This window comes from Condylostylus longicornis, unplaced genomic scaffold (assembly GCF_029603195.1).
Source record: "Condylostylus longicornis isolate FDR11 unplaced genomic scaffold, ASM2960319v2 ptg000030l, whole genome shotgun sequence".
Classification (NCBI taxonomy): domain Eukaryota; kingdom Metazoa; phylum Arthropoda; class Insecta; order Diptera; family Dolichopodidae; genus Condylostylus; species Condylostylus longicornis.
The window spans coordinates 2,379,076-2,393,480 of NW_026577999.1; the positions used below are offsets into that span (position 1 = coordinate 2,379,076).

At 28.5% G+C, this 14,405-nt stretch overlaps 6 protein-coding genes across 11 annotated transcripts; 3 read left to right on the plus strand and 3 right to left on the minus strand.

Moving 5' to 3' along the window:
* Nucleotides 1–870: 870 nt before the first annotated feature.
* LOC129607913 (3-ketodihydrosphingosine reductase) lies at nt 871–2,637 on the plus strand. Of its 2 annotated transcripts, none has more exons than XM_055519168.1 (5): nt 871–1,205; nt 1,283–1,543; nt 1,604–1,862; nt 1,952–2,088; nt 2,152–2,637. In XM_055519168.1, the coding sequence occupies exons 1-5, from the start codon at nt 1,082–1,084 to the stop codon at nt 2,283–2,285; spliced, it is 915 nt and encodes a 304-aa protein (XP_055375143.1). In that variant the 5' UTR covers nt 871–1,081; the 3' UTR covers nt 2,286–2,637. The 2 variants fall into 2 exon arrangements, with proteins under 2 accessions (XP_055375143.1, XP_055375142.1); XM_055519167.1 differs by having other exon boundaries at nt 878–1,205; nt 1,952–2,093.
* Nucleotides 2,452–4,263, minus strand: LOC129607912 (general transcription factor IIH subunit 2). The gene is made up of 4 exons (XM_055519165.1): nt 4,053–4,263; nt 3,789–3,990; nt 3,598–3,737; nt 2,452–3,539 (listed from the first exon to the last, which is right to left on the minus strand). The coding sequence occupies exons 1-4, from the start codon at nt 4,109–4,111 to the stop codon at nt 2,705–2,707; spliced, it is 1,236 nt and encodes a 411-aa protein (XP_055375140.1). The 5' UTR covers nt 4,112–4,263; the 3' UTR covers nt 2,452–2,704.
* A 350-nt stretch (nt 4,264–4,613) lies between these two features.
* Nucleotides 4,614–6,896, plus strand: LOC129607881 (zinc finger protein 28-like). 2 transcript variants are annotated; one of them, XM_055519116.1, is made up of 7 exons: nt 4,614–4,824; nt 4,980–5,215; nt 5,283–5,568; nt 5,623–5,953; nt 6,008–6,142; nt 6,205–6,301; nt 6,787–6,896. In XM_055519116.1, exons 2-7 carry the CDS (start codon nt 5,069–5,071, stop codon nt 6,880–6,882), a joined length of 1,092 nt encoding a protein of 363 aa, XP_055375091.1. In that variant the 5' UTR covers nt 4,614–4,824; nt 4,980–5,068; the 3' UTR covers nt 6,883–6,896. The 2 variants fall into 2 exon arrangements, with proteins under 2 accessions (XP_055375091.1, XP_055375090.1); XM_055519115.1 differs by having other exon boundaries at nt 4,614–5,215.
* A 47-nt stretch (nt 6,897–6,943) lies between these two features.
* Nucleotides 6,944–8,584, minus strand: LOC129607883 (mitochondrial import inner membrane translocase subunit Tim10B-like). 4 transcript variants are annotated; one of them, XM_055519119.1, is made up of 3 exons: nt 8,450–8,584; nt 8,288–8,383; nt 6,944–8,163 (listed from the first exon to the last, which is right to left on the minus strand). In XM_055519119.1, exon 3 carries the CDS (start codon nt 7,928–7,930, stop codon nt 7,097–7,099), a length of 834 nt encoding a protein of 277 aa, XP_055375094.1. In that variant the 5' UTR covers nt 7,931–8,163; nt 8,288–8,383; nt 8,450–8,584; the 3' UTR covers nt 6,944–7,096. The 4 variants fall into 4 exon arrangements, with proteins under 4 accessions (XP_055375094.1, XP_055375093.1, XP_055375096.1 ...); XM_055519118.1 differs by having other exon boundaries at nt 8,276–8,383; XM_055519121.1 differs by having other exon boundaries at nt 7,819–8,233.
* A 1,245-nt stretch (nt 8,585–9,829) lies between these two features.
* On the plus strand, nt 9,830–12,617 carry LOC129607880 (nucleolar complex protein 3 homolog). The gene is made up of 4 exons (XM_055519114.1): nt 9,830–9,934; nt 9,990–11,548; nt 11,603–12,223; nt 12,277–12,617. Exons 1-4 carry the CDS (start codon nt 9,923–9,925, stop codon nt 12,467–12,469), a joined length of 2,385 nt encoding a protein of 794 aa, XP_055375089.1. The 5' UTR covers nt 9,830–9,922; the 3' UTR covers nt 12,470–12,617.
* Nucleotides 12,593–14,364, minus strand: LOC129607882 (serine/threonine-protein kinase 16). Its single transcript, XM_055519117.1, has 5 exons — nt 13,819–14,364; nt 13,577–13,749; nt 13,098–13,519; nt 12,912–13,046; nt 12,593–12,837 (listed from the first exon to the last, which is right to left on the minus strand). Exons 1-5 carry the CDS (start codon nt 14,034–14,036, stop codon nt 12,721–12,723), a joined length of 1,065 nt encoding a protein of 354 aa, XP_055375092.1. The 5' UTR covers nt 14,037–14,364; the 3' UTR covers nt 12,593–12,720.
* Between the last annotated feature and the right edge of the window lie 41 nt (nt 14,365–14,405).

Sequence of the window (14,405 nt, forward strand, 5' to 3'; positions counted from 1 at the left end):
TATTTTATAATTTTTTTCAACTACTTTAAAAACAATTAATTTAAAATTTTGTGTTATTTTTAAATATGTAGGACTTTATAAAAAAGATAAAAATATTTTTCATTTTGTTATTTTTTTTTTCTTTTTTGATAGATTGGAATTCAAAATGGCTGAAAGTCAAACTTTGACAATTTTATAAGAAGCGCTTTTGCACAATAAAAGACCTTCCTGAATCGATGTACACATTCACAATAGCGCTTTCTTCAGTGATAGCACTAGAGATAGAATTGTATCAAAATTAAAGACTAGTGTTTTATTATTTTTTCAAAGAATGAATTACAGTTTTTTGATTAAATTGATCTACGATGAAAATAGAACAAAAAATTTTAGTTCTTTTTAAAATTATATAATTCATTTTATATTTTTTTTTTTTCTTCTTCACCCCTAGGAGGAGTATAGGGCTAGTGCATGATATCTATCATGCCCTTAAAATTAAAAAAAAATTAAACGATATTATATAAAATAAAAAAAAATAAAAATTCATTTTATATAATATCGTTTAATTTTAATGGGATGAATGGTATTTTAGTGGGAAGTGACCGTAAACTCATAATATCATCACCACATAAAAATAAATAGTGAATTTGATTTATTAAATTTATTGTGAGTGAAATTAATTATATAACTTTAAAACGGACTGAAACTTTCTGTTCTATTTTCATCGTAGATCTATTTAATCAATAAACTCTAGAATTCATTTGCTGACAAAATAATGAGTTGACTGTCACTCCGGTTCACAATCACTTCCCACAGCTATACCATTCAGCACATTAAAATCAAAAGGCTGAATCGTATTTTTGTGGAAAAGGACAGTTGACAGTTAACCAGTAAAATTGTTTTGCGGAAAAATCGAAAATTGATATAAAAGTGTCACTTTCATTTGACATTTGTGTTTTCGAAGTTCTTTCAGAAATAGAGTATATATGTTTTAAATATATGTACATATTTTATCTATTAAATGCAATATGGTCTGCTCGGGCGTTTAAGAATTGTGTTTATGTGCCTCAATATTTAATTCTTAGTTTCAATATTAATATACGAAATGGGTTTGGTAATTGAAATTGGGATTTACGTTATATTGGCCTTAACAATTCATATCTTAATATACACTTTAGTGACAAAAAAAAAACCTAAAGATATAAATGGGAAACATGTTGTGATAACAGGTATATATACATATGTATACATATGTTACATCTATATATAACTACATTCTTATTTTGGCTACACACGATATATTTAGGTGGCTCTAGTGGAATAGGATTGCATATGGCAATAGAATGTGCAAGGAGAGGTGCATCTGTTACACTCTTAGCACGAAGAACAAATTTGCTAGAAAAATCAGTGAAATTGCTTGAGTTAAATAAGAAAAATGAAAATCAAAAATTTCAATACAAATCTTTAGATCTATCAGGCAACTATGATGTGGTCGAAAAATGCTTACAAGACGCCGAAGAGAACTTTGGCGATATTGAAATGTTAATAAATTGTGCAGGCTTTGCTGGTAAGTATTTGAAAATCCACAGTTATGTTTAAGCTACTTATTTCTCCACATGATCTTAAGTTTGTGGAGTGTTTGAGGAAGTAAGTATCGAAGATGCCAAAAAACTGATGGATATTAACTATTTTGGCACTTATCACTGCGTGCGTCATGTTTTACCAAAAATGAAGCAAAGGCGTTCAGGAACGATTGTAATAACTTCATCGCAGGCCGCTTTAATGGGCATATATGGTTATGGTCCTTACTCTGTTGCAAAATTTGCCTTGCGGGGCTTAGCTGAGACAATCGCTATGGAAACTAAAAACTTTGGAATTACAGTAACGTAAGTAAAATTGCTGAAATAAATATGACAATAAAGTTTTTAAATCAATAAGTCGCCATTTCGAATAAGTTAAACAATTTTTTTATTAGACTTGCAATGCCCGCAGACACTAATACGCCTGGATTTGAAAATGAAGAAAAGTCTAAACCGAAAGAGACTAAACTAATATCCGGAACTGGAGGACTGGCGAACCCTGAAGATGTAGCAAAATGCATTATTCAGGACAGTCTGGTATTTTTTTTGTTTTTTGTGTTTTCCGTTTTTATTCATATGAATTTTTTATTGTTAGAAAGGAACATTTTTTTCCATATATGGAATAGAGAGCTGGATTTTGACTATCTTATGCTGTGGAATGGCTCCCTGGGGTGGTTTGGGGCTGTATTTGTTGCAAGCTGTATTGATGGGTCCTTTAAGAATAATTAGCTTTTTTTTACATTTGCATTTTCAAAGAATTATCAAAAACTGTGCAAAAGAAAAAACCAACTAATTTAATCAAATCACTGTCTGTCCTAAGTATTTTTCAATAGGGATTTGTTACATAGTCGTTAATATTCCAGTATATATTTAAATAATAATACGTGTACAAACATAGTATTAAAAATCTTATTTGTATTTGTATTTTAAAAATCACTAATAATAAATATTCATTAAAATGTGTACAATCATTTTCAACGAGCTTCTTGAGTTTGTTTTCAACTAATTTTAATAACATAAAGCTTTTCATGTAATTCGCACGGTTAAAATGAAATAAAAGTATTTTTTATTCTTAATAAAACTAGTTTTTTTAGTAATTAAAATAGATTTTACGTTTTTTATTTCGGTAAATGTTTTCTTTTACTAATTTACTTTTTAAATCTGTTTGAATTTGTGTGAATGTTTTTTATATAAAAATTTATATTGCCAACACCAGGTAGGGTCGTACATCCTACACATGTATGCAATGACTCGTGAATAAATATATCACATTCAGAACAATAGAGCTGCATGCAGTTTTCGCATTGATAAATCTGTTTATCAGTAGCTTTAGAGAATGTTTTTTGACAAGCAAAGCAAACAAGAGCTTGACCTACAAATTCCACTTCCTTGAAGTTATTTACCGGAAACAAATGATGATAAGACCTTGTCAAATGTGGAGCAGAAACAAGCGTTAATCCACATGAAAGACATTCGACAGGTAATTCACAATATTTACTAAAACATTGCGGACAATGATAACCGCCCGAATTAAGTTTACTAGGTTCATCTACATTTTCTATATGACACATACACATAGTTAGTGGTGGATCTTTTCCTTCATCACACTTGGCATGAGGAAATCCCATCTTAATTAAGGAATTCTCTTGTGTTTGCGTTGCTGGAGGTGGGTCGACGTGAGCCAATAATAGATTACGATAGTGAAAATCATCTAAAGCTGCCCCATATGTCCCATTTGTCTCTTTTGTTAAATAGCGACAAGCTCGGATTTCTGCAGACAAACTTATTACTGAACATCTGATGCCTTCGTTTTTTAGGGTGTCAATAGTTAAATTAATATCAACTGGATCGCAAGTTGTAATACTTCCCATAATAATTAAAATTTCTCGACTTGCGTGTGCTGGTATTACTTTTAAGGTTTTGATTGCCAAATCAACGCCGTTTTGAATAGAAGGTTCCCCACTTAAATTGAGCTTCGAAAGACTGAAACAAAAAAAATTTAATTAGCTACTGGAAGAAAAAACAAACTTATCTGCAATACCCTTGAACAATTTGAACGTGTTTTTTTGCATTTCCTCCTAGTTCAGTAATTTTTTCTGCTCTCTTACCTTTTAAAGCTATAAGTCCCAATTGGCTAATTGGGTTTTGATCAAAGAACTCTTCAATAAATATTTCGAGAAGCTGAAGAATCAGAAATTAATATTCAATTCAAGAACTGTTTTTTTTTATTACTTTGAGAGAACATAAAAATCTTGTAGGCTTCAAATCTTGCTCGCTCATGTATTCTGAACAATCCAATATTAAGAATAAATGCCGCATCATACCTAACCTATTTTGAGCAGATCTCTGTTCCTGCCGTCTTTTTTTTGCTTTTTGAATAATTTTCAAAACGTTGCTGTCGATAAGCCCCTCATCGTCTTCCTTTATAGCTTCCCTTAAATAGTTTTGCTTTTGATAAATAATACACATAATATTTTACCATAAAAAATTACAAACCAAGTTTTTTCATATCCAGTTTCCCATCGATATTCCTTGGTATTTTCTTCATCCCCCATTTTATTTTGTTTTGCTGCAACTTACTTTTATTTCATAAATTATAACAAATCTTGTAACAGGTTGAAACAACACAACCTAATTTTAATCAAAATACAAATAATTTTGATAAATGATAACAAAACAAAATCAAACGAGACCTTTTACTGCTCTATTTTCTGATAGCTATAGTAAATTTTAAAATGTCAAAAACAGTAAAACTAGTATTTTAAGGCGAGTTCATTGCCTATGTTTTAAGTCCGAAACAGAACAAGAGTGATTTTCCGCAACGAAATGTCAAACTTCATATTCGTTATGTAAAAAATGTTCACGAAATAAAGTGTTTACTTTTTAAAAAGATGTCTGAATTAAAACTTGATTCTGTCTCATAAAAGACCTTTTATTAACACAAAACCGTTAAATAATTAACACATCACAAAAATGTGGAATACTTTTTACTCATCTTAAAAATATAAATATAATTTTTTTATCAGAAAAAATTCCAGTCTATAGGAGAATCTATAATCTTAGCTGCTTTTCGTTTTATGCGGAAAATACTCTTGTACTGTCTGATGCTACTCTATGCAAACATCATTGTTTATGCCTCGCCTATGCAATAGGAACACACCTTTATACTTCTGTTTAGTAGGATTTTTGAAGTGACAGCTTCATAGTTTGCGGTGATTGACTATATAAAGTGTATTGGTTTGGTTGTATATTATAATGTATATGATGGGTAAGATTGAGACAGTACGGTAGGAACACAAAACATACAATATAGAATCTATATTATAGATTATAGACTCTAATATACATTTATGTTCCTGGGCCCTTGCCCGTACTTCTGCATTTTTAAAAAGGTTAACTGAAAATGTTATTGTTTCTTACAAGGTTTCATCGAAAAAATATAAAAATTTATATCTTACATAAATAAATATTACCCTATAAATTAAAAGCGGAAAATTACGAAATTATAAAATATGGTAAACATAATATTTAGTACTTGCAGAATTTGTTTGCACGTAAAAGTAATTGAAAGTGAGGTATGGAAAAATATTACAGAAATAGATGATTATATCAATAATATAACCATCGCCGATAAAATTCAACTTTTATCTGAAGTAAAGGTTAGTATAAATTGTTAAATTTTTCAAAAAAAAATTATGATAAATTTATTATTTTAAAAATTTTAAGCCTGACACCACGTCGGAACTTGCTCTTTTAATATGCCCAGCTTGTGCTACAACTTTGAAAATTGCTTATGATTTTCGAGTAGCTTGCAGAAATAGTGAAAATATTATAACAAATTTTATAGCACAATATAAAAAACAGTCTTTATCCGAAAAAATATTGACTTGCCATTATGAAACAAATATGAAGGAATTCAAATTTGGTCAGAAAGAAATTGCACAGCGATTGGACAAAGAAATAAAATCAAATGATAATGCTGTTAATAAGAAGAGTTCCTCAAAAACTAAAGGTTTTATTTTTGCAAATACGTTTATAAATAGGCAGTCATTTTTTTCCATTTAAGCTGATCTGAATGGCAAATGTAAAAATAAGAACGTTTTCGAAGATGATAAAGATAAACCCCTTGGGAGCTATAATCTTATAACTGAAAATAATTCTGCGTATTCTGATAGCGATGTTGAATCCTTACGACAATCTATAATAAACAAATCGAATTTAAAAACAAATATTAAGCCAAATGAAATTAAAAGTAAAGTTTATGTACGCAAATATTCAAAATCAAATACGAAGGAAAAAATATTTGTTTGTGAACTTTGTGGTAATGTCTACAAAAAAAGAGCTTTGCTAACGGATCATATGAGATGGCATAGTGGATCGAAAGATTTCAAATGCGAGTAAGAAAAAAATAAAGTTTTAGTTCATGTTTATTTAAATTTATAGATTTTTAGGATATGCGGGAAGGAATTTTTACTAAACACATATTTAGCTCGGCATGTAAGAACTCATACAGGCATAAGAAATTACAAATGTTCGTTTTGTAGCCGAACTTTTTACACAAATGGTTTAAAACGAGCTCATGAAAAGTAGGGGTTTACAATTATATTCTGATATATTCACTGATTTAAAAATTATATTATCTATTTAGAGTTCATACTGGGGAGAGATGCTACAAATGTGAGCTATGTACGCGAACTTTTTCATATTCCCAGTCTTTACAGCGTCATATGCTAGTTCACTCTGGCGTAAGTATGTATTAATGGTATATGATGCATTTGTTATATTAAAAATGAGGTAATAGTATGTGCATAATTATATTTATTGCACAAAATTCTAAGAAAGAAGCAAAATTGTTAAACAAAAGGTATAAATATGAAACAAAATTCAGTCTATTCGAATTCTAGCAAAAAAAAATTTTGAAGTTTTATTCAAGCGGAAGTATTGATTAAATTACAAAATTAAGTAAAATACACATACAATATAGGTACATAAACGTTTTTATTTTACAAAAAAAAGAAGCAGTATATAAATATCGTCCAAACAAGGGGTCTAAAATTTTTCTTTGAATTTAGACTTAAACTAGTATAAACTAAAACTAGGAAAATCTAAAGGGCTTGCAAAAATTGAAAATAATTCAACTCTCGAAATAAAAAATTGATATTTTACTAAAACATTTATATTTCTAAGAAAATTAATCAACATTTTTCTCATAATTCATATTTATTTCAAGGTTAAACCACATAAATGTGAAGATTGCGGGAAGGAATTCCGTCAAGAATCTCATTTAAAGCAACATAAAGCTACAAATATTCATAAATACAGTTAAGTAGCAATACATATTATCAAAAATTTAATTAAGAATATGTTTTGCATTTAAACAATTTTTAACATTATTTTTAATAAAAACCGGCTATACAAACTAAAATTGGGTGTGATTTCTAATTAAAGTTGTTTAATTTTGTTATTTCAGTCATCTAATAGGCAATAGATCTTATGATGATGCAAGTACGTATTCATCCTCCTGCTCTATTTTTATGTTTTTATATAAAATCTTGCAAATTAAATTTTAAAATATCGATTAATTTATTATCATCTAAATCCAACTCACCACCACGAAGCTCTTCCAAAATATTTTTACGCTTTAAATTTAGTTTTTCTGCCAGAATTTCAATATTTCGACATTTATTTTCCCTGTTATTTGTTATCAAGTATTTGATATGCTTTCGTAAAATTATATCTGTTTCGTGAATTTTATTTTGATTAATCGCTGTTCTTTGCTTTACTTCAACAGATTTTACATATGGACATTTTTCTATATATGATATAATATTCTCTATTTCAAAACCTTCTTGGGTGACAATTAATGTACATTTTTCCCAATTAGATTTTTTAGACGGTGCTTCAAATTTTTTGTTCATATTATTTATTGTATTTTCAGGTATATAACCATCCTTTCTTGTCTGATTTCTTTTTAAAACTATAGACAATGGAATTGCAAAATATATCTGCACAAATACTGTACTTGTACTTTTGCAAATTCTGTAAAATTCATAACGCATTCCTTTGTAATAATTATTATCATCTATTAAAATTAAATGTTTATCATTATTTCTATATAAATTAGAAGATTTAAACAAAATTGCTTGATTAAAATTGTGTGCTTTGATTGACTCTATTAACTTTCTAATTTCGCTAATTAATCCCTTTCTTGTATAGGATTTTAAGTCCTTATCTACCTTAATATAATTGTCAAAACACACATGAATAACGTTATATGCCCGAGTTACAAACTCGGAATTGAATACTTCACGGCAAAATGTGGTTTTTCCTGCACCTGGCAATCCAACTAAAACAACGACAAAAATGTTTGACATATTTTTTGGATGTTCGTGTTTTTAATGAGCAGAATGTAAAGGATTTGAATTTTCACTATCTAAATTACTTCCTACAGTGTTTATTTTATTTGGTGTAATTTCGTTTGAAACGGATTCTTTATTATCAATTTGATTTTCATTTGGTCCTAATACTGCTGATATTTTGGACTGCTGTTCTCTTGTTAATGATTCGAGCTCCTGCACACGACGCTGAGTGATTTCTGTTTGAACATCTACATAAACATTCATTACTCTTTGATTTACTCTAGTAAATTTTTGTAAACATTTATCAATACACAATGTCTAGCGGAAAAAAAAGTATTAAAATTGATAAATAAAGCTTACATAGATAGATACCTCATCAACTGAAATAGTTCTGCTGTAGAAATTATCTGCACAATGTGAGAAGCACAGTTCTGTTATTTTATTATAAAGTTGCAAAAAATCTTTCATCTACAATATTAAAAATTTAATGTACTTTTAAAACTGTGTACAAACTTATATATTTAAATACATTACGAATCTGCTGCTCCATGTTTTCAAAATATGACAATAAGTTGATAACACTATGTAAATAAAATTGATTCACTTCTTACCACACCAAAAGGCACAAGTTTTATTGTAAAACGTCTTGAAAAATGAAAACTAATTGTGTTGTGGGTTAATCTGAAATTTAACTATAACCTAAGAAGTTACCAGATTTTTAAAAATTTTATATCGAGTTAAATGAAACATTACAGAGGCTGAAAAACATATTTGTTATGTCAAATACACTATCAATTGAAAATATATTTGCTATGTCAAATACTTCTCAATTGAAAATATATCAAGTAAATATATAATAGTTACTCATTTTCTTCTCACTTCCCGAGTAAAATAGCGAGATAGTCGATAGACAATCAGGCCTTAAGTATATTCTTCATCCATTGTCCTGATATAAAGATTTCGCAATAAAATATAATCAGGTCAATTTCGATATAACTCATATAATCGTATATTTTTTCTTAATTTATTTTCTATTCTATAATCTATTCTATTCCTATTGAAATTATTTTTTAGTTTGAAAAAATCTATTGAAGAAGAAGGTTCTGATTGTTTGCTTAATGTTTTTTTATTTTTATTTTGTTCATTAAGGGAAACCTTGAAAATATTTTTTTGCATCACTATAGCTGATCTTTAATAATTAAAAATTTTACTTTTGTATATTTATTGGTTAAATTATACTAGTTATGTGTATATACAAAAGTGTAAGCAATAACAACAAATTATTATTTCTATGTTATGATCTTTTTCAAATTTGAAATATTTTTGTTGCAATGTATGAACAAAATTTTTAACAATATTTCAAAAATTTAGACATGCTATGATTTTCGAGCGTACTTTTTCATCAAACAATCTATTATTGCAGGTTGAAAGTTTTAATTTTTCGCAGATATTTGTATTAATATTAAGTTAACACTGATTATTCGAAGAATATATTCTTGAATATGCATAGAAATTTTTCAGTAGGACGAAAATATGCTTAAAGTTTAGAGAATTTACAGTATGACAATTTTTCAATTTAAAATTTGTTTTGTTTTTTTTTTTTTCGTAATCCGACTCATAGTGAAAGTCAGTACTCTTTTAAATGGCAATGTAAAAGGTTTGTATAGATTGAATTTCTATGAATTTTAAGATATATATTTTATCCTTTTAATTAAATTTATTTTAAATGAAAACTTTAATCTTAAGAAAATTTCATTGCTTAATAATATATACGATAAGTAATATCAATTTTGGCCTTTTTTTCTTAAATTTGGCCTATTAATTTTTTTATGAGTGGTAACCCTGCTTTAGTCTCGCTCAAAAAAACAACAATTTTGGATCTGATTTTGACATAACAAAAATATCAGCATTTCTGTCAGCTGCAGATGAGACACCTTCACTCAATATCAATACTCTCTTTCGGTTTTGAACATGTGCTAAATTGTTGTTTGGTATTTTTAAGGAATTATGGTTAAAATTGTAAGTATATTACGAAAGTAATTAAAAAGTAAAATTGTATATTTATTTATTTTAGAAAAAAGTAAAAATCGGTGCTGCCAAAAGATCGCAGCATCTGAAATTAAAGAAACGCAACACAAAACTTAAATTTGCTCAGGCAAAAACTGATAAGTTAAAAAAAGCAGCAAGTCATATCAAAAGAGAACCAAAACAGTACGATCAACCAAAAAAATTTAAAAATCGAAAGAGAAATCATGGTAGACCAATGGAGTACCAAAACCATGATATTAATGATGAGGAAATATATGAAAATATTAAAGACGTGCTCGAGGAAGAAGATATAATCGAAAATTGTGATGAAAATTTATTGAACAAACATTTAAGAAAAAATTCGGAAGAGACAGAAAACAATTTTGAGACAGAATATGCAAAACAAAATTTAATGAACGACCCCCAGAAAGAAATTTTATTACTGCCAATTAAAAGTAGAGACGGTGAAATTATAACCAGGAAAACTAAAGCAGATCATAAAAAAGTTTTAACATCAGAGGATAATCAAAATGAACAAATTGAAGAAGAAGAGGAAGAAGAACTTGAAGACTCCGATGACGATGTAATCAATAATGAAGATATTTCAGATGGTATGAAAATTGAGTACAAAAAATTTCTTACAACAACGGACCTTTTATGTCTACGAGAACAAGAGATAAAAAAACAAAAATATCGAATTGGTATCATATGCTCTGGAATTTTAGAAAAACCCGAGGAAAAATTAAAAAACTTCAAGGCTTTATTTAATCTGTTAGACGAGCGAAACGAAACTGGTGCGCTTAATTTTTTCACTGTTAGAAAATTAGCTTGTTTTTCTATAGCTGAGATCTTTAAAGATATTTTGCCAGAATATAGAGTAGGACAAGTTGATCCTAAAATGACTACTGTAAGAAAAACAACTTTGGAAAGAATAACATACGAAAATATGTTATTGCAACAGTTTAAAAAGTATTTGACAAAATTGGAAAAAATTACGGCGTTCGCCACAAAGAAGGAATCTTCAAACACACCAATTAAAGAAAGAATGTGTGAAGTGGTTGTTGTTTGTTTGTGTGAAATTTTGTCTTCCCATCCATATTTCAATTATGTTCAAAATGTTGCGCAATTACTAGTTTACATGCTAAATTGCAAATTCAAGAGCATACGCGAGAAGGTCAATCAATGCTTCAGAAATTTGTTTGAAACCGATAAGCGACTAGATATGACTTTATTCATAATGCGCAGAATCAATCATCTAATTAAATCAAAATCTAACAACGTGCATGTGGAAATGATAACATGTTTTATGTCATTAAAAATTAAAAACGTCAATCTTGACGCAGAGAAAGAAAATGAACTTAAGATAAAAAAACTTGAAAATTTCCGACAAAGATTATGGAATATGTCAAAGAAGGAGAGGAAAAGGCAAAAAAAATTACGTGAATTGAATAAAGAATTACAAGAAACGAAAGCAGAAGAAAATAAACAAACAAAGCATTTTAAATTAACTGAAATTACGAAAATGGTATTTACGGTTTATTTCAGAATTTTAAAGAATGATCCGAATTCAAAACTTCTAAGTTGTTGTCTTGAAGGATTGGCTGAGTATATCATAGTAACGTTTATTTATAGTTTTTTTTTAACCCCTTTTTTTCTTAGGTTTGCACATGTGATCAATTTAGAATTCTTTGGCGATCTCATAGAAGTTTTGCATGGCTTATTAAATGCGTCCAATCTGGGATACCGGGAAGAATTGCATTGCATAGAAACTATTTTCGCTGTATTATCTGGACAAGGAGAAATTTTAAATATAGATCCAATAAGGTTCTATGGGCATTTGTATAGTAATTTACTTAAGGTAGATGCCGGTGTATCTCATAACGATGCTCAAATTGTGCTGAGAATTCTAAATAATGTTTTAATAAAAAGGAGGAGAAATATTTCTTCTCAAAGACTCTCAGCCTTTGCCAAGCGTACAATAATTCTAAGTCTTCATTTACTGCACAACGGGACCTTAGGTTGTCTAGGAATCATTAAAAACTTGCTTCATTTGTCGTCTTTGAATACAATATTAGATACCGATTGCAATATTGGGTCAGGTGAATATGACCCTTATTTAGATGATCCTGAGTATTGTAATGCAAATTCTACATGCTTGTATGAAACTTCATTACTAGTACACCATTACCACCCAACAGTCAGAAAATTTGCAGCACATATAACAACTGTTGATGGTCCGTCTATGGTTAATGATAAATTATTATCGGAAGTAGGCAAACTGTAAGTTCGACTTTTTCAATAAATTCAAAAGTTGATTTTATTCATCGCTTTAGGTCTGTTGAAGAATTGTATTGCACTTTCGACAGTTCTGAGATGGCTTTCAATCCTGAAATACCAATACCTACATCATCCCATGGCAAAAAAAAAAATTCCAGAACTAAATCATCTTATATTGAAAAGTGTGAAGAAATTTCAAGAAAAATACCAAATAAGCAAATAAATTTTTATGAATATTTAAAACTTTAAATTTTGTTTCATTTCTTTTTTTTTGATTTTTACTTACAAATTATTTAAATTACATATGTAAACTAGTTTTTTTTATAAAAAGTTAACTTTTTTAGCTGCGCACAAGCATAAATGGAAATAAAATATTTTATCTTACATATTTTAATGTTTTGTACACGACAATTTTACAATTTAACCAAACATATTAAAAATATTTTTGAAACCTATATATATATATATATATATATATACGTATTTAAAGAAAATTTGAATTATAAGCGGTTTTCCAATTTTGAAAGTGCATCTTGTGCTTTTTCAATAACACTGTATATATAAGGACGTTCCATTGGATTTAATCTCATCATATATAATATAAGATCTTGCATATCCTGTTTGTTGAAAAAAAAAAAGAATTTCACATCATAAATATTCTTTGTAAATTTAATACAATTTTTTATTTTACTTGGCTATATATGGAATCATCCGGAAAATTTATATTTCCGCTTAACACAGCTAGAGCTACACTATCCCCTTTTTCATATACAATATCAAAAGGACATTTGAAAAAACACATCGCATACAAGACACAGCCGAGACTCTACGGTAAAGAATACGGTAACTAAATTTTATGCATTTTTACAAAGTTTACCCATATATCAGTTCTTTCATCAATCGTACAATAACTTTGTACAGAAAAAAGTTCAGGAGCTCTATAAACAATAGAACACCTTTCTTCGGCCAAATCTTGAAGCCTTTGCGCGTCTTGTTGTCCACATATTTGTACCCGAGCCTCTGTTGCTGATCCTAAATCCACTAAAACCGCTTCAAATGAATCGGACAAGCAAATATTCGCAGTCTTTAAGTCCCTATGAGCTAAAGGTTCTGGCTTAGCTTCATGTAGAGCTTTTACACCTTCGCACGTACCAAGAAATATGTTCAAAATTTGCGACTCATTCATATAGTCTTTCGTTTTTGAACGTGCCGTTAAACTATCAGCTAAAGATCCATTTTTATAATAAGGCAAAACAATATATAATTGGCTAGTCGTATTTAAAACTATATCTGCGGTACCTGTTAAAGAAAGTAAATGGATATATATGCACATAATTTCACATAAAACTTTGTTACCTTTTAACATATAATCAATAACTTTGATAACGTTTTTAGAATTAACTTTTTTGCAAATCTCAATTTCTCTTAGCGCAATATTTTGATCATCAATACTATGGCAGGATATCCGTTTCAAAGCATAACTCTTTTTTGTTATTGAATTTTCAACCAAATCAATCAAACTAAATCCTCTAAAATGTTTATACATTTATATAAGTGCATAACTATATTAAAAAAAAAAACATTATTCTTATTTCTACCCTTCAGCTAATCTTTCTTTCACAATATATCTCGTTCCATTTATATTAATATTTTCTTTAGCACACCAACATCCAGTTTTGAAAATAATAGTCCATCCTAAGCTATTCATTTTAAAAATTACAATTTTTATACCTCTTAAATAGCAAAAAATTTTATCTAGTTTTATTTCAATAACGTCACATATTATTTGAGTAACTAAACTACATTTTATGTACATACTTATATATATGTACCAGAAGTGTCAATCTCATTTTCGTTTGAACAAAAATGACAAAAATCAAAAGTTCGTAACGCTGTTATTTAATATTTTGGCAGCTCCCTGGTGGTATGACACTTCTGAATCATTGTTTTTTCCTATGTTTATTTATTAATTTTATAATGTTTTCTTGTGAAATGAATGTTGGAGTTTCAATAGACCCACCAAATATAAACTAGTAAGTCTATTATGTTTTTATTGTATAATTTTTTAAGCTGTTTAAGTAAGGTGCCTTCCTAAATTAAAGAGAATGTTAACTTCATACAAAATACTTTAGCTCGTCGTTAAACCGAAGAACAAATGAATCCAGCCTTATGTACTCGTTTCACT